We start from the raw sequence: 22,180 nt of genomic DNA on the forward strand, positions 1-22,180 counted from the left end.
CTCAAGGGTCCCATTCTTTGGTTCATTCTTAAGAGGTGATATTTTACAGTTCTGAACAGCTGAGGAGGCTGTTTTTACCAACTAACATCCCTGGGCAAATTCTTCAACTGCGTATGTTCTCAAAGAAGCTAACATGCCATACTAAGGTGCTGAAATGACTAGAAGCAACATAGCAGCCACAAGCCCTGTGCCCAGTGTGTGAATGACAATAGGGCTGCTGGTGTACCACCATCATTCTCCAGGCACATGGGCTCAAGGCATCTACTCTGGTCCTGTCTCCAAGGGTTTTTCATTTCTGCAGAGAAAGGAGGTACTCTCACCCTAGATGGCATGACTGCACCTCACCCCTGTTGGCAAGACCCAAGGGTTCTAAAGAGGCTATGCAGAGTAGCACTCGACCAGTGTCTTGAACCTAAGTATTTTTGGTTTGGTCCAGGGTTTTATATGTTTTTAAATGTTACACAGAACTCAAGAGCAAAGGTGGAGCCTAGAACAAGGAATGGAGCAGGTCATATACTATGGGCTATGTGACCTGGAGAAAGAATGTGAACTCTGGGCAAATACATGCTCTATTTCTGCCAGTGCCTTTTTGCTTAACTTAGTGATGGGCTCCTGGCCAGAGCAGTTGCCTTCCTTGTGATAGTCTCTCAGGAAAAATGGAAATACAAACCAAATGAAGCTAGGCATGGTGGTGCATGCCTGTAGTCCCAGCTACTTGAAAGGCTGAGCCAGGAGGATCCTTTGAGCCCAGGTGTTCGAGGCTACAGTAAGCTATGATTCTACCTCTGCACTCTAGCCTGGGTGACAGGGCGAGATTCTGTGTGAAAAAAAAACAAAAGAAACATGAATATTCCCAGGAAGCCCCACACTTGCCTGGGGTTTCCAGCCCTTTGGGTTTAAGTTTTCCTTACCTCCACCTAACCATATCATGACAACCCCCTAAGGAGCAGAAAGATCCAGTCATCCCAACTCACATAGTATCTTGTGCCCAAGGTGCTGCAGCCTTGCACAGAACCTTCTAGAACTATCTGATAATCTCCTACCTTGTGTTTTAATGTTGCTTAAATATTAATCATTACTAGAGATATTAAAGCAGACAGGAAATACACAGGTTCTACACAGAAATAGATCAACAGTTTATCCACATTATCTTTTAATCCTTAATTCATACACATAAATACTGTGGTACTGTGGATGTAATATCAGTGCAGATTATTAATTACCTGGCTTTTTAAAGTTATTATATAACATTTTCAGATTTTATTATTCTCACTTTTAATGACTAAATGAGTGAACAAACAATATCAAGTGAATAGGAAATCTTTTTTCCAACTGATGTTAATAACTCCTCACTCATTTTCTTATTTATTCATTATGTGCTGGGCAGTCTCCTCAGTTGTCCTTTGGTTTTGGGAATGTCCTCACTCAATGCTTCCCTTTCACATTCAGTCCTGATTCACAAGCAGGCCTGTGCACGTTATATTGCAGGGTCCAGCTGAAAAGGCAAGGTGTCTTCAACTGGCTTGAGAGCTATGAGGTAGGCTGTTTCTTCTTTCGCTTTGTCCTATTGTGGGTTCTCTGGTGCCCGATAAGGTGTGAGCTCTGGGTGAAGGCCTTTCCACATTTGTTGCATGCATATGGGCGCTCCCCGGTGTGAGTCCTCTGATGTCTGATGAGGTGAGAGCTCTGGCGGAAGGCTTTTCCACAGTCCTGACACTTGTAGGGCTTAGCTCCAGTGTGAGTCCTCAGGTGCTGGGAGATGGCTGAGCGATCATTGAAGGTCCTCCCACACTCCTGACATTCAAATGGTCTCTCTCCAGAATGAACTCTTTGATGCTGTGTGAGGGAAGAGCTCTGAACAAATCCTTTCCCACAGTCTTGACACACATAGGGCCTCTCTCCGGTATGGATTTTCTTATGCACAGAAAAGTATCTTGGGTTCCGGAATATTTTACCACATTCACTGCATCGGCAAACTTGGCTCCCCTTGTGAATTCTTATAAACGTAATCTGTTTAGTACTCCGACTGAAGGTTTTCCTACAACCACTGCCTTCCTTGGCCTTTTGCCTTTCACAGCTCTTCTGATGAATTTTTACAAGTGAATTATGTTTCATGCTTTTAACTTGTGAGTCACGTTTGCGCAGTCGTTTTCTAGGAGGAATTTTCTGGAGCAAAACTTGGTTTGTGTCAAGAGCACTACTGTTTGCCTGGGACTCAGGGTTGTCAATTTTCTGGAGCGAAACTTGGTTTGTGTCAAAAGCACCACTGTTTGCCTGGGACTCAGGGTTGTCAAAGTGCTTCTTCTGAGGAAGGTCTTTTTCCTGAGCAGACTCCATCTGTTTCAACACTGTGTCTTGGACTTCCTGGACCCCACCCTGCAAGGTATCTTCTAATGTAGAGGACAAGGCACAATCCCTTGAGGACTCTTGTACTTTCAGGCTGGGGGCTGGTTCTTCCTCAGGAATGTCAGAATTTGGAGCTAACTCTTTATTTTCCAATGTAGTCTCCCACCCTGAAAAAAATAAACAACAGATGTGGATACCATAGAGAGATGTGCTGGGATGGGTCTGAGAGCATGAAATGCATAATTAAGTTCAAAAGTCAGGATTTTTTTTTTTTCCAAATAGAGTCATGCAACCTGGAGAGAGACTGAAAAGCAATGAAGCAGCAGGAGGGAGCACTGACCTTGGTGAACAAGGGACAGGAAGGGCAGGGAGTGTCCTCCGAGCTCCTCGAGTTCCCGTTCTCTCATACTCCCTCAGGAGATAGATAGCAAATCACTCCTTCACTGGACCTAAGGCTGCTTCTGGCCACCCAGTGCCCCCCGCCCCAGGTCTACAGTTCCACTTACAGGCCCTGGATGGAGCAAGGGCCCCTTGAGGGAATGCCCAGTGTGGAGTCCAGAGAAGGTAAACACCCCTGACTTGGGGCTCCCGTGGCCTACCAGCCCTGAGGTAGGTGAAGAGGGGGCACAGCCTTACCCACAGAGACCAGGTGCCCAAAGGTCTCCAGCATCACATCGCGGTACTCGGTCCTCTGTGTTGGGCCCAGCAGCCCCCACTCCTCCCGGCTGAAGTCCACAGCCACATCCTGGAAGGTCACTGGCTCCTGTAACATCACATGTGTGTCTATGCTCAGCAAGAGGGTCAGAGGGTTGTCAATGAAGGCAGAAGAAAGGCCAGCTGGGAGGTTCTGACAGAGCTCACGGTGCTCTGAACTCTCCTGCTTTGGGGATTTGCTCAGAGACACCAACCCGGGGCCCACAAGAGTTCTACTGGGTCCAAACCAGGGTCTGGGTCTCAGGCTGGGAGGCAGAGCCCTTGCTTCATAAAGAGCTCCAAGTGCAACAAGCAAACCACTCCATCCTAACCACGGCTCTATCCAGCTTGCCCAGTGCTGAAATCTTCCCACTGCAGAGGGTTCTCCACCTATTAATACTGTCTTCCGACTTGGTGGAAATGACAACCAAGCCCCTGCTTCTGTCGACAGGGCTGACCTGGGGGAGGGCAGTCACCCTGGCACAGCCATGACTGGTCCTTTCTGGGGAACTGACTGGGACTTTGGGAAGAAGAGGTTCCCCCCAACCCTGCTTTGCCAGGATCTGAGGCATTTTGCTTACATCTGCCTAAGAAGAAAGGGGAGTGGCCAGGCGCAGTGGCTCACACCTGTAATCCCAGCACTTTGGGAGGCCAAGGTGAGTGGATCACCTGAGGTCAGGAGTTCGAGACCAGCCTGGCCAACATGGTGAAACCCCATCTCTATTAAAAATACCAAAAATTAGCCGAGTGTAGTGGCGGCTGTCTGTAATCCCAGCTACTCAGGAGGCTGAGACAGGAGAATCACTTGAACCTGGGAGGCAGAGGGTGCAGTGAGCTCAGATTGTGCCATTGCACTCCAGCCTGGGCAACAAGAGTGAAACTCCATCTCAAAAAAAAAGAAGAAGAAGAAGAAGAAAGGGGAGAAAGCAGAGCCATGAAACAGGTTGGCCAGAGATTCTTCCCATCACCTGGGATCACCTGGATACAGCCTTGCCTGAAGCCTACCAGAGAATACATGAGAGCCAATAAATTTACTTCTACGCTTGAGCCAGTATAAGCCACTTGCAGTGCAAACAGGTCTGACCAATGACACATACATACCACTACCCCAGTGGTCAGCCCATCAGGACCAATCTTTTTCACCCACATCCCAGCTCTGGGTTATTCTGAAGCAAATCCCAGATACGAAAGATAAATACCTAAGTATGCATTTCTGAAGGCTGAGGGCTCTCTTGTTCTGACCTGGATACAGATGTGCCTGCCTGTGGTAGTTCCACCTCTCAAGTCTCTATAAACACTTAGTCCCTTCCCTTTTGCCTCCTGCTTTCTCAACTCCCGGGTCACCATGCCTTGTCTCCAGTGATGCCACAGTGGCTGGAGGGCAGGGCTGCTCTTCATACTCAGATTGCTTCAGCACAGACCTAAGAGCTCAGAATCTCAGAATGCCCCAGCCTGTGAGGTCTTAGGAAAGCCCAGGGCAGAGTGGATGCCTCAGGGGTGGGCCTGCCTCACAGGAGATGCTGTGACCAAAACAGGGTGATACTCCCCGCTTACCTCAGGGAGCACTGTCACTGGGCAGATGGCTGCATCCTCCTTCTGCTTCTCCTCCTGCTGGGCAGTGACCTCCAGGCAGCAGGTGGTGCCCTCGGCAGGTTGTCCTGCAGGAAGTACTGGGAGGAGACACCAGCCAGAGGAGGTCAGCAGGTGTGGGGACCCTTGGGCAGGGCAAGGGTGGCCTCTCTGCAACCCATGGGGCCAACGCACACCTGCATCGTACTGTGGCTCCATGACAGCCTCTGCTCCTGTCCTCCCTTCTCACCAGCTCTGCTCCCCTCACAGCACGTGCCCCAGTGCCCACACCTGGATGGGCCCAGGATGGCTCACCCTCGAAGGGTCACAGGGCACCAGTGTCCTCACTGCTGAGACTCTGGTCCCACTCCTTCCCTTTCCGAGGGCTGCGGAGGGCACCAGCCCCTCCTGTGACGCAGCTGACTGACGCCTCCTCCTTACAGTCAAAGCCCCTGTTTCCGGCCTCCAAGCCCTCCACCCTGCCTATTTGGGCACCTCTTCCTTCTTCCCTCTCTCCTCCCACCTCATGGAAGGTGAGACTTTCACTGGACCCATGAAATGCAGCCATCTTGAGGTGAACGTCACCAAGTCTCCTCCACCTAAGAAAACAACAGCTCCACCTGGCCCAAGGGCCCCTGTAACCACGGCTCCTTCATTCTAACATTCCTCACATGACCCCACATGGTCCACAGGCTTCCACAATGCTAATCCACCCCCACCGTCAAGGTGGGCCACAAGATGACTTAGGCTGGCCCACTGGACCATCCCTTTCTCTTGGCCACAGTGATTAGATCTGGGATGAACACAGCCTGTAGCCAGATGATTGGAGCCAACGAGGCTTTAGTTGGAACATTTGGGAAAGAGAAATCCCATGCAGGCAGACAGCCTGCCCATGAGTGAACCCAGTGGAGAGCAGAAGAGGTAAGAATGAGGGACAGGACAAGTCTGCAGGACACTATTGGAGCTCCTGGGTCCAGCCCTCCCTGATGCTCAAGCACCCTGGAACTTTTCCAATAAATTCTGCTTCTCCCTTGAGCCATTCTGTGCAAGGCTTTGCAGCAGTCACACCCAAGCATCCCAGCTAACACACTGATCACATAATGTGAGATTCTCAGGGTTCTCTGGAAAGCCTCTTCCCATTGTCTTTTGTGGCACTAATTTATTTCATTCACCCCTGACGTTAAACACAGGGTGAATTCACTGACTTTCACCTCATTAACCCCACAACTGTCTCCTTGGCACCTAACTAACTAGTTTCCTATTGCTGCTATAGTGAATTGCCACAATGCCAGCGGCTCAGATTAATGCAAATGTATTACCTCATGGTTCTGGAGATGAGAAGTCTGGTTTGTGCCTCACTGGGCTAAAATGAAGGTGTCAGCATGGCTATGTTCCTTTTGGAGGCTCCAAGGGAGAATCCATTCCTTGCCTTTTCCAGCTTCTAGAGGCCGCCCCAAACACTTGGCTTATGGCTTCTTCCTCTATCAGCTGCTTCTATCACTACATCTCCTCTGACCCTCCAGCCTCCCTCTCCTAAGGGCCCCTGTGGTTATGTTAGATCCACTCAAATAATCCAGTGCATCTCTCCCTCTCAAGATCCTTAATTGTTTCTGCAAAGTCCCCTTTGTCATGTGAGGCAACTTATCCACAGGGTCCAGGAGTCAGGACATGGACACCTTTGGGGCAATTATTCTGCCAAGTACAGCACCCCAGACTTGGTGCATCTGACACAACTCATGCAAGTGCCTGCCCTGCTGCCTCGGATACCCGATCTCCAGGATGCCCTGGCCTCTTAGAATCCCACCATCCCCCTGCAGGATACCTTCCCCTTCCCTGCAATCACAAACATCAACCAGTCAATCATTCGTTCACATCAGAAACATCTTCTGGGCACCTGTGAATGTGGAAAATGGAGGTGAGCAATGCAGACAATGCAGAAGCACGCACGTTCTGTGAAACTCAGCCTGATGAAGAAACTAAGTCTTGGAGTCTTACTCCCAAATATACACTCCACACATGTAGTCTCTCCCCAGTCAGCCATCACCATCACTCCTATCCAAGACACCACCCCATCAGAAGGCATGGCAATAGCTGTGGGTAGCCTGTGTCCAGCCTCACCCCCATCCTCTGTCCACCATCCACCACACATGCAGCCTGGTGAATCTCTAAAGGTCAAATCCAGTGGCGCCACCAGTTCTGGAACTCAGGGATCGAGCCCTACTGTTTTAGAAGAACATTTTGCTTTGCTTTAGGACTAAAGTCCCCACGGCTGTGCCAGCTCCAACCTCTGCTCCCTTCCATCACAAAGATACCTGATTTTTCTGAGTTTTGCATTTACTGTGATCCCTTCCATCTTGGCCCTTACAGGCAGTGCTCCCCTCTGCATGGCACATCTTTCCTGCCCCCTTTCTTTACCCTGGCCAAGTTCCACTCCACACCAGGTGTCAGCTGCAGACCTTCATGAGCCTTACCATCACCTTGAGCTCCTCATAGTCCCAGCATTTTTCTATGCATTCTCATTTGTCAAATCCCTGTCTCTCCTGCTACTGCAGGCTGTGTGAGCTCAGTACTCCTGTCTATCTTATCAAGTGCTACAGGGCTTATGGTGCAGCAGGGATGCCAGAGGGATAAAAATGAAGCACTTCATCTGTGTGCTTCCATCAGAAGCCCACGCAGGGCTAAAGAATGCAAGGGTTTCAGTGGCTCTGACTCAGGAACACGTGGGCAACATGGATGTCCTTGGTCTGTATGGAGTGGACACAATCCTTCCCATGACCTTCCCAGGAAGCCTAGAGTTCTTATCTCCCCCACAGGGTCCTCCAAGACACCCTCATGAAGCTGTCTCTCTACCCACCCTTCTACTTACCTTCCTCCTCAGACATCCAGGTCACACCCTCTACCAGGGCCACCACCTCTTGGCAGTTCTCTGGGTGCTGCGATTCCACCCATGTCCGGAGCTTCACAGGCAGTGCACCTAGGAACTGCTCCAGCACCAGCAGCTCCAGGATCTGCTCCTTGGTGCGTGCCTTAGGCTGTAGCCACTGGTGACACAGCACTCGGAGCTGGTCCAGGGCCTCCCGGGGACCTGTCATGTCCTTATAACGGAACTGCCGGAACCTCTGGCGTGCGGCCTCAGGGTCACCTGGATGCTTGCCCTGCTGTTGGACCTGCTCACTGGGGGCATCTGCGCTCAGGCTTCCATCTTCAGCATATAGGGCCTGGATCTGGGCATTCCGGGGACCAGCCACCTCCTGGTTCAGTGTGAGGACCTCAACAACCTCAATGTTCATCAGGGGACTCTCAGAAGGAAGAGGATCCAATTTAGGGTCCAGCTGGAGCTCAGGATACTCTAAGTCAAAAGCAGAGCAAGACAAATGAGAACAAGCACATGAAAAGATGCTCAACGTCATTATTCACTAGGGAAATGCAAGTCAAAACCACAGTGGAATATACTTCAAACCCACTAGGATGGCTGTTACCAAAGACAGATGGTAACAGGAGAGGATGTGGAAAAACTAGAATGCTCATACACTGTTGGTGGGAATATAAAATGCTGTACCACTCTGCAAAACAGGTTGGCAAATCCTCAGAAGTTAAACACATAGTTATCCATGACCCAGAAATTCCCCCCAAGTATATATAGCTAAGAAAATTGAAAGCATATGTCCCCAAAAACTTCTATAAGAATGTTCACCAAAGTGTTATCCATAATAGCCAACAAGTACAAATAACCCATTGTCTATCAACTGAGGGATGTATAAGCAAATTGTGATCTAGTCATACAATGAAATATTGGCAATAAAAAGGAATGAAGTACTACTAATATATGCTACAACACAGGTGAAATTTGAAAACATCATGCTAAGTAAAAGAAGCCAGACACAAAAGGCCACATATTATATGAAATGTCCAGAATATAAAAATCCAAAGACAGACAAGTAGATTAGTAATTGTTAGGAAATGGAGAAATTGAGAGGATTGGTGGGAGACTGCTAATGGGTATGGGGTTTCTTTCTTGGGTGACGAAAACGTTCTGAAATTAGACAGTAGTGACAGCTGTACAACCTTGTGAATATATTTAAAAACACTGAACTGTACACTTTACAAGAGTGAACTTTACAATGTGTGAATTATATCTCCATAGAGCTGTTATAGGGAAAAGAACAAAAGGCAATGAGGGTTGAGAAGGGATCTGTGACACTGTACATGTATGCACGGTCACAGGAAAAAGAACCTTCTCCAACCTCCACTGGGGACAAGAACGAGGATATCTGGGAAAGGCAGGGGCTCTGGGTCCTGGCACAGAGTCCACAAGAGCACATTGCTAAACTGAACTCCAGGACTGTCCTGAAATGCTGAGGAGGCAGCACAAAACAAGAGGAAACAAGAAAGCTCTCTAAAACTCCCCTCCAAAATGCTAATTCTAAATAATTTGGCCAGTGGGGTGGCTCACACCTGTGATCCCCGAACTTTGGGAGGCTGAGGCAGGAGATTCGCTTCACGCCAGGAGCTTGAGACCAGCCTGGGCAATGTAGTAAGACCCTGTCTCTAAAAAAGTTTAAATTAGGTGTGATGGCATACACCTGTGGTCCTAGCTACTTGGAGGCAAGAGGGCTGCTTGGGCCCAAGAATTTGATTTTACAGTTATCTATGATTGCACCACTGCACTCCAGCCTTGGCTACCAAGCCTGACATTGTCCCTAACAAATAAGGCCTTAAAAACAAATATAAAAGTATAAATAACTACAGATTATGACTTACTTCTAATATTTGTAATGTTTAGTGGCAACAAGAGCAAACCTGCAATTTCACCCTTGCTGTTGTGAATATAAATGGTTAGCACAATTCTACCAGGAAGTAGCTCAGCATGAACTAGCAAAGCCACAGCAAGGAACCACAGATACTTTCACTGGATGAATCTACTGGAGCTGTTCGGAGATGAAGATAGGTATAGAGGCACCAAGGGAATGAATAAGAACACAACAGCCAAACCAAATATAGTTAACACAGCACTGACCCACAACCTCTGGCAACAAGCACAGGTCAGGACTTAGATGACTGCCAGTATACCCTTTTATTGCTCCCCCCCAAGCCAATAGGGTTCTCCACTCAGAACCCTCCCTTATGAACGCACGTCTTCTCACCCGCTACCTGCCTTTGACTCTCTCTACAGAACACAGGGGACCGTGGCTGGCTCCCTACTATACCCGGCTCTGAGTCAACCTCTGCGTGTCCTCATCTGGACGGCCTGGTCTTTATTTCTACAACATACAATTCCTGCCCCGCGCGGTGTGTGTTAGGACAAAACTGGAAGAACAGGTAGTGGTGTAACACGGTTTAAGAAAATTGTTAAAAACTCCCTTGTAAGCAGTAAAACCTGCACTAGTTTTAGCGTGATTATTACAACGCTGAAAAACGGTCGCAGAGCAGAAAATTACTAGTGTGCAACAGCTGCAGCTACGTTAAAAATAAAAAAGCTCGGGCGGAAGCATCTTTCAGAGCCGGGCAGCCACCTGCACAGGACCCTCCTCGGCCCTGGTCTCTCAAGCACCCGCCGAGTCCGTCATCGCGCACTCAGGAATCCCAGGCCACAATCGTAAGCTGACGCTTTCGCCCAGAATAGCACCGTCCACACAAGACCCGGTCTCTCTGCCGACGAAATGGGTCGACGCCTAAAACGCCTCCAGGCCACGCCTCTAACTCCGCCCCCCTGGACCCGGAAAAGCGACCACAACTACGTCACCCGCGGGGACTACAGCTCCCAGCAGCCTCCGAGACACGGGCTTCCGGTACCGTTCTCCCCAGTCCCCGCTGACAGGGACACGTCCTGGGCCTACCTGGGGCAACGGGGCAGCGCGGCAGGAGCTTCCACGCCTGTCCCACCTGCAAGTATTTCTCCGGACCTCACGGGCTGGGGTAGACTTTCCGCTGAGGCCACAGCAGACAGCTCCCAACCCCTCCCCTCTCCCGTTCCTCGAGTACAAACCCTGGTCTGTCTGGGCGTCCCGTTTGCACGCTGCACAGGTTTGGCTGGAGGTGCCCACCGCTGGCACGGGCCCAGGGAGTTAGCTCCGCGTTGGGATCTGCCCAGAGCCAGTGGCCGCGCCGCCTCCCTGCAGCCCAGGCCGTCTTTCCAGCGAGGTGGCGCAGTTGTAGATCAGGACTTGAGCTACGCTTTAAATTTTCGACCATTCCCAGTCTACGCTTGAAGTGATTTTTCTTCTTGATAATATTAATCAGACACATTTGTGCACCTAATTCCAACCTCTTCCCCCAAATAAGCTTTTGAGGTATTTTCATTTTGGGGGCTTGGCCTCTCCAACTCATTTATAACTGCTCTGATCGGTATTTAATTCCCTTTCTGTTTCTTAGGACTTCTGGGGACTTATTTCGCCCCAAGTAACTTTTCTTAATTTGAAAGCATACTTCATTTATTTTCTTTCAATTACAGCGTTGTTTTTATTTTTGTTTTTTTTTTTTGAGACGGAGTTTCGCTCTTAATCGCTCAGGCTAGAATTCAGTGGAGCGATCTCGGCTCACTGCAACCTCCGCCTCCCGGGTTCAAGCAATTCTCCTGCCTCAGCCTCCCGAGCAGCTGGGATTACAAGCGCCCGCCGCCATGCCCAGCTAATTTTTGTATTTTTAGTAGAGACGGGGTTTCGCCATCTTGGCCAGGCTGGTCTCGAACTCCTGACCTCAGGTGATCCGTCCGTCTCGGCCTCCCAAAGTGCTGGGATTACAGGTGTAAGCCACCATGCCCGGCCCAATTACAGCTCTTAAGGCTTGAATTTTTCCTGAGAAGCTGCTGGGGATAAGATTTAGTGGAGGCCCAGCAGCACTGGACTAAGTGCCTAGGACATGGGACATGCACCAACTGAATCTGTACTTCCTGGGGGGGCTAAGTGGCAGACCAGCACTGGGCCACCAGTACTATTTTAGGTAACCATGCATGACACTTAAAAATCTTAACATGTTACTTCATAAATTTCTAAAATTTCGTTTCTGTATTCCTTAATCGAGGGATTTTCGTGCCTTAGCCCCTAGGAAAACAACTGTTGGATTCTTCTACTCCACCCCACCCCTTTCTAATGTACTTACTTCTGCTTTAATCTTTATTATTAACCCATGAGGCCCCACACTCTGTTCTGTACAGTTATCATAAAGCACCTTTTGCGTGCTATGGAACCAAGGACACCACAGTGAACGGACAGGCCACAAACCCAGAAACTGGTGAGGAAGTGATGGACTCATTCTGTGCACCTCAGTCCTCCAAATCTCAACCCACAGACTATCCCAAGACCTTTAGGGCCATCCTTACCACTGTCTATTCCAGGATATTAGCTGCTCCACTTCATGGAGGAGAAAATGGAAGCTCTTAAGTTCACCAGCAGGCAGAGGTGGAACTGGATTCTCATTCCACAGACATGACTGACGCAAAGCACTCATGTGGAGCTGCATCATGCCTACCAGCTGGAGCCCCAAATGGCTTTCAGCCCAGTAACTGAACGAGCCCGTAGCAATGCAGTCACCTCACCTACAACTGTCTATCTAATGGGTTGTGAAACAAATTCACTGAGGCTCACAGCAAGGGGTTTAATCAAGAGAGATTAACTTCTTGAGCCTGAGTTTCTTCTCCCAAAGTGATTAGATACCAAAGTCCAGGCATAGCATGTGGTAAGGGCTGATGGGAGCTGCTGGTTTCTCCCTCTTGACACTATTTTCTTCTCTCAGGATATTTCTACCTCTCTGCTGCTTCCCTTCCAGGGTGACAGACAGGCCTTAGGCAGCTGTCTTCCTCCCAGTGCTGTTTCCCATTGAATGCTGATTAGCCAGGTATACCAGTCCAAAATATAACGAAAAGCAATGATCTTTTTAGCAGCTTGTTGTGGGGGAAAAGTCAGAAGAGTACTTACCCTCAGCTCCCCTAATCCCTGGGCACAGTACCCCATCACTTTTCCTCCTTGTCCAGAAAGCTCTCAGCTTTCCTGTTCTCTCTCATCATTCCCTCAGTGCCCCTAAGCTCCCTGTTGGATTACCTCATGCATCTGTCTCCTCCAGTGTACCACTGAGGCTGCCAACTGGGACTTGCGGATCTCACATCCCAAAGTAGAGGATCTGCCAAAGGCTGCTGATCATCTTTACATCACTCAGTTTTTGAATCAATGACAGTACCATCATTTCACGAAGGCTGCCCACAGTCCCAGGAAGCAAATGTACAACCCATACACAAAAGAAACATTCCTGGTGCGGTGGCTCACGCCTGTAATCCTAGCACTTTGGGAGGCCGAGGCGGGCAGATCACAAGGTCAGGAGTTTGAGACCAGCCTGGCCAATATGGTGAAACCCTGTCTCTACTAAAAATACAAAAATTAGCCAGGCGTGGTGGTGTGCACTTGTAGTCCTAGCTACTCGGGAGGCTGAGGCAAGAGAATCGCTTGAACCTAGGGGGCTGAGGTTGCGGTGAGCCAAGATCATGCCACTTCCAGCCTGGGCGAGAGTGCAAGACTCCACCTCAGAAAGAAAAAAAAAAAAAGAAATTCATGCTGGGATAGGCTAGGAACCCTGCCCAGGGTTGCAGAGTGGATGATATGGTTTGGTTCTGTGTCCCTACCAAATCTCAGGTTGAAAAGTGATGCCGTGTTGGAGGTGGGGCCTGGTGAACCTTCAAGAATGGCTTAGCACCATCCTCCTGGTGATAAGTTAATTCACACGAGATCTGGTTGTTTAAAAAAGTGTAGCCGGGCAGAGTGGCTCACGCCTGTAATCCCAGCACCTTGGGAGGCTGAGGTAGGTGGATTGCTTGAGCCCAGGAGTTCTAGACCAGCCTGGGCAACATGGCAAAACCCCATCTGTACAAAATAATAATAATAATAATAATAATAATTAGCCAGGCGTAGCGGCATGCGCCTGTAGTCCTGGCTACTCAGGAGGCTGAGGTGGGAGAATCGCTTGAGCCCAGGAAGTCGAGGCTGCAGTGGGTCATGATCGCACCACTGTACTACCGCCTAGATGTGAGTGAGACCCTGTCTCAAAAAAAAAAAACACTGTGTGGCACCTTCTTCCTCTCTCTGGTTCCTGCTTTTGCAATGATGTGCCTGCTCCCTGCCTTCCACCATGAGTAAAAAGCTCCCTGAGGCCTCCCCAGAAGCCAACCAGATGCCAGTGCCACCCTTGCACAGCCTGCAGAACTGTGAGCAAGTTAAATCTCTTATCTTCATAAATAACCCAGTCTCAGGTATTTACAGCAATTTAAGAACGGCCTAACATAGTGGGCAACAAAGGAGTAGGGTTCCAAACCGTTATTTAATGCCTTTGACACTAAAGGGGTCTCCCATAGCCACCATCTTACTTTTCCTAGAATATGGCCTTTCATCCAGAGATCCACATGTGCACCACCCTCCTGCCTGGTATAGTCTTTTTCCCAAAATCTTCACCTGGTTCGCCTTTCCCATTCAGCTCTGAGCTCAAATGTCACCTCCTCAGAACCATCTTCCTACTTAGTTCTGAACTACTGCTGCCCACCCATACTTCGCTTGTCCCCCACCAACATATACCATTGTTTCCTTCTCTTTCCAACACTGATTACCATCCCAAATATCTGATTCATTAATCTATCATGTCTGTCACCCTACCTAGGGCAGTGCTGTCCAGTGGAACTTTCTATAAATGAGATGTTCTAGATCTGTACTGTCCAACATAGTAGCATTAGCTGCAGGGCCAATGAGCAGCTGTAAGGTGCCCAGTGCAATTGAAGTACCGAATGGGCAAGTTCATTTTTGTTGATTCAGTCAGCCATGGAATGGATGTAGGCCCAATGAAAGCAGGTGTAAGACCTGCCCCGCTCATCGCTGTGATCCAACCCTGGAACAGTACCTGGAATCCTGGCAAGTGCTCAAGTAATATTTGTTGATTCAACACAGCTTCTTTGTAACATGAAAGCACACATAGTTTGCACCCCACTTGCTTCTTTTCAGCCAAGCCCATGTCAGGGACTTGTATTTCTGGTCCCATGGTAAAAAGGCCCAAGCAGCATTTCTCCAGAGGTTGATGGCTAGAATGACTTCAGGACTCAGGAAAAGGACATCAGTACTTCTAGCCTTTTTAAGCCCTCAAAATAAGTTAATACTTCTATTTATCAAGTCTTCCACACTCCAGCACTTACAACTTTCTTCAAATAGGTCCTGCTCATTCTTTAATAATTTATTCTTTGGTATAACTTCTTAAAGGTATTAATATATTTTGTATATCCATGTCAAATTTGATATTCCTGGTGTAAACCAAAGCTTTTTCTTTCTTTTTGAGATGGAATCTCGCTCCATAGCCCAGGCTGGAGTGCAGTAGTGCGATCTCTGCTCATGGCAACGTCCAGCTCCCGGGTACAAGCAATTCTCATGCCTCAGCCTCCCAAATTACAGGTGCACGCCACCACGCCCGGCTAATTTTTTGTATTTTTAGTAGAGACAGAGTTTCACCATGTTGGCCAGGCTGGTCTTGAACTCCTGGCCTCAAGTGATCCATTCACCTTGGCCTCCCAAAGTATCGGGATTGAGCCACCCCAGTACAGGTGTGAGCCACCATACCTGGCCAAGCCAAGCTATTACTATGAATTTATTTTGTAATGTCATTTTGCTGAATCTTTTTTTTTTTAGACACAGTCTTGCTCTGTCGCCCAGGCTGAAGTGTAATGGCACAATCTCGGCTCACTGCAACCTCCGCCTCCCGGGTTCAAGCAATTCTCCTGCCTCAACCTCCCAAGTAGCTGGGATTACAGGTGCCCACCACCACACCTGGCTATTTTTTGTAGTTTTAGTAGAGACAGGGTTTCGACATGTTTGCCAGGCTGGTCTCAAACTCCTGACCTCAGGTGATCCACCTGCCTCGGCCTCCCAAAGTGCTGGGATTACAGGCCTGAGCCACCGTGCCTACCCAAATAGTATCATTTTAATAGTATTTCAGAGGTGCACACCACAGCATGTATGGCTAATGTTTAAATTTTTTGTAGAGACCAGGAATTGCTATGCTGCCCAGGGTGGTCTCTAATTCCTGGCTCCAGCAATTCTCCCACTTCAGCCTCCCAAGGTGCTGAGATTATAGGTGTGAGACACTGCACCCATCCCTGTCTTTAATGGGAAGTTAAAAAATCTCCACTGCTCAGTGCAGTACTCAGATGCAAGTGGTCAATTTGTTCTAAAAAAAAAAAAAAAAGTCAAAGTTAATTTTAATATTTCTCCTAGGACTAATTTTGGCAACTCTACACTTTTCCAAAAATCTTTCCATGTTTTGTTTGTTCATTCCTACACTCAGCAAATAATGACTGAGCACCCACACTGTGTCAGGAACTAGACCAGGAAGCAGTGACACGACAGGAAGGAGCTGCCATTTCCATATATCACTGTCATGGGCAGCACCTCCAAAAGTTAATATGAAATTCCAAAGAAGTCTCCATGTCTTTCCACTGAGGATCAGCTGACACACAACCATGTTTGTGTGTTCGCACTTGACTATGTATTTTGTTATTTTTAAATTTTTATCCTCATCTTCTCTGTACTGTTCCAATTTTAGTATATGTGAAGCCAAAGCCAGCACACTTGAATTTTAAGAAATAGTTTATGTATATTTATACATTAAAATGTCATATACTTTAAGTACACACATGCAGTTTCGGATCAATACATAAAGAGGTTGCTCATTCTTTGTAACAGCTGTGCAACGTACTATAACTAAAAACTACATGTAAAATATCTGTACAGGTTCTTTTCCCCTGTATAGGTTTACTGGTTGGTTATTTATTCTTTACTTACTCAAAGTCATTTTGACATTTTGTCTACCCAGAAAATGAGCTCTTGGGATATTTTTTTCTTCTCTATTTCTGACTCATTTCTTCTTCTGTTTTTTCTTAAAGCCATTGTTCCTCTTTCTATAGGACTGTTGATGGTATTTTTCTTTCTCCCCCAAAAATGTGTGCTTCAAACACTTAGTTCATCTGTTTTCCTTCTTAATTACTAGTTAAGCCATTTCAGGCTTTGAAGTTATCCCTGAGTACAAGCCCTAGAACACAGGCAGAGTGATCCCCAGATAACAGGATTTACACAGGTCTAGAGATCAGATATGTGGGAGGTGGCAGAGAACGTAAAGTGTTCTTCAATAAAAGATCACAAAGCATGAGATGACTCTGCTTCACTGAATTCCAGCCAAAACATGTTTGACAGCCACCCAACATTCCAGACTCAACCTAGTTGCCAAGAATGTGGGCCCCGCAGAGTTCTTTGTAGCACTCTCTCAAGATTTTCCTTTACCCTCTCTTACCTACCCTTTTGTTTCAAAGTCTGGCCTTGTATTCAGTCTTCTCTTTGAAGACATACTCTTGTCTCCTGCAACTTCTTCAGACATCTGTTCACAACAGTATGTACTGAGTTCCTAGTAATTCAGTCATTGTGTTAGCAAATGGGGACATACAGAAGTCAAAGAACAGCTGCTGTCATCCATATTTTAAATATTTCTTCTAGATGTTCAGGTCAGATAATAAGCAAATTAGAAGAGACAAGATTAACTACATTTATATACTTATCAGTGTTTTATGTAGGGTTTGCCTTCTCTACCACATGATATAAAAATAGGATGAGACACTTCATTTTTATTATTCAATGGGGTTCTTTCCAGCGTACATTTTTTTCGTTCTGTCACATAAGGTGAGAGTTAAGGCTGGTCATTTGTCTGCACAGATTACATTCACAGGATGTTTGCCCATATGAGTCCTCTGATGCTGAAAACAATGAGGACTCCTACTGAAGGGGTTCCCAAAATGCTGTGTTCAGAGAGGGATCCTTGCCAGTGAGTTCTGGGACACCCGAAGCCTTCCCAGCCCTATGTTCTTAGGTAACCTCTAGTACAACTTCTGTGATGCTGAATAAGGGAGCTATGCATGAAACCTTTCCCACAGCAATTATATTCTCATGGTTTCAGAAGCTCTTAGATGTAATACTCAATGTAAGAACTTTTCCAGTATGAATTCTCTCAAGATAAGACTGAGTTAGGCCAGAAGTCTTTCCTCACGTGATCATATTTCTGAGGTTTCTTCCCTGTGTGAGTTCTCAGATGGTGAAAAGTTCATGAAAAGGACTTACTTCATTTGGGGTGTTTGCTGGTTAATCTCATGAAAGATGGCAAAGACATTAAAGAGAGCAAAGACATTAAAGAAGGCAAAGACAGGCTGAAAGTGAATTTTTTCAAACTAAACACATTTACTCCATCTTATTCTTGGATAAAAGAATGGTATGCTGTTGATCACTCCATAGCCTATGTGACCCGCTCAAGCTATACAAAGGATGGAATCTCAAGAAGAATTTGGCTTTCTTCCTCCCAATAAAACACTCACCTCATCAAACTTATTTTTCAGACTCATGTTTGGTCTATGTTTCAAAAAAGCTGCTAAGTTCTTATTTGTAGGACTCATTTCCTACTTAACTTTGTTTTCTTTTCTGCAGTGGCAGGATCCCAGCTCACTGCAACCTCCACCTTCCAGGCTCAAGCCAACCTCCCACCTCAGCCTCCCACGTAGCTGGAACTATAGACACACGCCACCATGCCTGGCTAATTTTTGTATTTTATGTAGCAATAGGGTTTCGTCATGTTGCCCAGGTTGGTCTCAAACCCCTGAGCTCAAATGATCTGCCCACCTTGGCCTCTCAAAGTGCTGGGATTACAGGCATGAGCTGCTGTGCCTGGCCTCTACTTAACTTCTTGACAAGTAAAAAATGTAAAGTGCCCTGCAGTGTTTCCTAAATCATGACCTTCATAATAGTCTCTTCCCTGTATTCCTTTCCTAATGACTAAATCTGTAATAGTTTACATCTCAAGTATTCCACCCAAGAGCCACATATATGGCAATGGTTCTTAAAGGGACATTAGTGAGAGGTGAAGATTCGAGTGCCACCTATTTTCCCTACATTGCTTATCGTCACAGCATCATTCCTCATTCAGTGCTTTCCTGAGGATGAATGCCATTTGTCCTAGCATTTGTTTCCCTTCTACTTAAACCAGGGGTCCCCAACTGCCAGGCCATGAACTGGTACCAGGCTGCACAGGAGGAGGTGAGCGGCGGGCAAATGAGCATTACCACCTGAGCTCCGCCTCCTGTCAGATCAGCAGTGGCACTGGACTCTCACAGGAGCATGAACCCTATTGTAAACTGTGCATGTGAGGGATCTAGGCTGCATGCTCCTTATGAGAATCTAATGCCTCATGATCTGGGGTGGAACAGTTTCATCTCAAAACCATCCCTCCCCACCCCAAGGTCCATGGAAAAACTGTCTTCCACAAAACCGGTCCCTAGTGCCAAAAAGGTTGGGGACTGCTGACTTGACTGCCATTCTTGCTATCATGGGAAGCTGGAGAAGCACACAGAGTGAGTTGTCAAAATGGCCCAAGTCTAAACTCAATACCAGTTCTGTGCATTAATAAGAGGCACAGCTATGCCACTGTTGGGACAAACTGACCACTTTAGAAGACAGTTCTCTCATCTCACACTCACAGTAAAGCATTCCATTCTAAACACCTATGACTTCCACACGGATGTTTTTATGTGCTGTGTGGCATCTCCTTCTTAGGTCTAAATAGGTGTATTCGACTGGCTTTGCAAACCTTTGAGTGTCTCTATGGTGCCTTCTCATTCATCTGTCATTACAAGAATCAGTTAAGATATGGGACAGTTCAAAAACTTCAATCAATGTGAAAGCTATTGAGTTATCCATACTATTAGTGTGTGTATATATACATACACACTAATATATATACATATTAGTATATATATACATATACACACACATATACATATTAGTATATATATACATATACACACATATATACATATTAGTATATATACACATATACATACATATACATATGTATATACATATGTATATGTATATATATTAGTGTGTATATATATGTATATATGTTAGTGTGTATATATATACACACTAATATATACACATATTAGTATATATACATACATATATACATATTAGTATATATACATATACACATAGTATATATACATATACATGTATGTATATGTATATACATATTAGTATATATACACACACGTGTATATATATATATACACATTTTTTTTTGAGACGGAGTCTCACTCTGTTGCCAGGCTGGAGTGCAGTGGCGCCATCTTGGCTCACTCTAACCTCCGCCTCCTGGGTTCAATCGATTCTCCTGCCTCAGCCTCCCGAGTAGCTGGGACTGCAGGCGCACACCACCACGTCCAGTTAATTTTTGTATATTTATTAATTATTATTATTATTATTATTTTTTGAGATGCAATCTCACTCTGTCACCAGGCTGGAGTGCAGTGGTGCTATCTTGGCTCACTGTAAGCTCTGCCTCCCGGCTTCATGCCATTCTCCGGCTTCATGCCATTCTCCTGCTTCAGCCTCCTGAGTAGCTGGGACTACTGGCGCTCGCCACCGTGCCCAGCTATTTTTTGTATTTTTAGTAGAGACGGGGTTTCACCATGTTAGCCAGGATGGCCTCGAACTTCTCAGGTGATCCACCCGCCTCGGCCTCCCAAAGTGCTGGCATTATAGACATGAGCCACCGCGCCTGGCCGAAAAAAAGATTAAAAATCATTTCAACATAAAAAGTAAAAAACAGGCCAGGTGTGGTGGCTCACACCTGTAATCCCAGCACTTTGGGAGGCCCAGGTGGGAGGATCACTTGAGGTCAGGGATTTGAGACCAGCCTGGCCAACATGGTGAAATCCTGTCTCTACTAAAAAATCCAAAATATCAGCTAGGTGTGGTGGCAGGTGCCTGTAGTCCCAGCTACACAGAAGGCTGAGGCAGGAGAATTGCTTGAACCTGGGAGGTGGAGATTGCAGTGACGTGAGATGGGGCCACTGCACTTTAGCCTGGGTGACAAAGTGAGAGCCTGCCTCAAAACAAAAAACAAAGGTGAAAAACAAAACACAAAAAACACAGAAAACACAAACCCCTTATTTCCTCCCCTCAGCAAAGTCTAGGTCTTTACCAGACATCCCCACATCCTTGGCTAATGCCAAAAACTCAGAAATAATTTTTCTCCCTTATCATACATGCACACACACACACACACACATTTTTGAAACAAAGGCTGGAGTGCAGTGGTGCTATCACAGCTTACTGCAATCTCAACCTCCCAGGCTGAAGTGATCCTCCTGCCTCCACACCCAGCTAATTTTTGTTATTGTTTTGCACAGACTTGTATTCACCATGTTTCCCAGGCTGATCTCAAACTTCTGGCCTTAAGCAATCCTCCTGCTTTGGCGTCCCAAAGTGTTGGGATTACAGGCGTGAGCCACCACACCTGGCCCTTTTATCTCATATGTGATTTATATATATATATATATATATATATATATATTTTTTTTTTTTTTTTTTTTTTTTTGAGACGGTTTCTTGCTGTGTTGCCCAGGCTGAAGTGCAGTGGTACAATCACAGCTCAATGCAGCCTCAAACTCCCAAGCTCAAGCAATCCTCCTGCTTCAGCCTCCCAAGTAGCTGGGACTACAGGGATGCAGCACCACATCTGGCTTATTATGTTTATTTTTAGTAGAGATGACGTTTTGCTGTGTTTGTCAGGTGGTCTTGAACTCCTTAGTTCAAGTGATCCTCCCACCTTAGCCTCCCTAAGTGCTGGCATTCCAGTGATAAGCCATCACACCTGGTTCCTTTATCATATTTTTAAAAGAAGCGATGGACACATACAGGCACAGTCCTGTAGTCCCAGCTACTCAGGAGGCTGAGGTAGGAGAATCACTTGAACCCAGGAGGCAGAGGTTGCAATGAGCTGAGATTGCACCACTGCACTACAGAAGCCTGGGGGACAGAGAGAGACTCTCGAAAAAAAAAAAAAAAAAAAAAGAAAGAAAAAAAGATATTGACAAAAAGAATGTACAGTTGGACCTGTATATTCTGTGGGTTCCACATCTGTGGATTCAACAAACTCTGGATTGAAAATATTTGAGGGAAAAAAAAAATGAATGATGCGCTAAACATGGTGGCTAAAGATGGTAATCTCAGCACTTTGGGAAACTGACGTGGGGAGGATTGCTTGAGGCAAGGAGCTTGATTCCAGCCTGGGCAACATGGTGACACAAAAATATAAAAATTAGCCAGGCGTAATGGCACACACATATAGTCCAAGCTACTCGGGAAGCTGAGGCAGGAGGATCACTTGAGCCCAGGAGTTCAAGGCTGCAGTGAGCCATGATCATGCCACTACACATCAGCCTGGGTGATACATAGAGTGAGACCTCAACTCAAAAAAATATATAAAGGATGGTTGCAAATGTACTGAACATGTGCAAACTTTTTTTCCTCGTCACCATTCCCTAAACAATATAACAACTACTTACACAGCATTTACATCATATTCGGTATTATAAGTAATCTAGAGATGACTTCAACTATGTGGGAGGATATGAGTAGGTCATATGCAAACACTACACCATTTTATATTGGGGACTTGAGCATCTGTGGATTTTGTTATGTGCAGGAGGTCCGACTTTACGTACGAAATATGT

General features: G+C 46.6%; 1 protein-coding gene across 7 annotated transcripts in view; it reads right to left on the reverse strand.

Moving 5' to 3' along the window:
- Positions 1-1,136: 1,136 nt before the first annotated feature.
- ZNF274 (zinc finger protein 274) overlaps positions 1,137-22,180 on the reverse strand; it is a 30,850-nt gene continuing 9,806 nt past the window's right edge. For 4 of the 7 annotated variants that reach the window (XM_055239820.2, XM_055239816.2, XM_063615284.1 and 1 more), the window contains 4 exons: positions 7,475-7,957; positions 4,594-4,709; positions 2,983-3,109; positions 1,137-2,513 (listed from right to left, as the gene is read on the reverse strand). In XM_055239820.2, the coding sequence (XP_055095795.2) occupies positions 1,531-2,513; positions 2,983-3,109; positions 4,594-4,709; positions 7,475-7,957 (1,709 nt within the window). In that variant the 3' untranslated portion in view covers positions 1,137-1,530. Of the gene's footprint in view, positions 2,514-2,982; positions 3,110-4,593; positions 4,710-7,474; positions 7,958-13,049; positions 13,067-22,180 lie in introns of those variants that run through there. The other 3 variants (XM_055239821.2, XM_063615283.1, XM_055239822.2) reach the window with 2 other exon arrangements.

Source organism: Symphalangus syndactylus, chromosome 13 (genome assembly GCF_028878055.3).
Source record: "Symphalangus syndactylus isolate Jambi chromosome 13, NHGRI_mSymSyn1-v2.1_pri, whole genome shotgun sequence".
NCBI lineage: Eukaryota > Metazoa > Chordata > Mammalia > Primates > Hylobatidae > Symphalangus > Symphalangus syndactylus.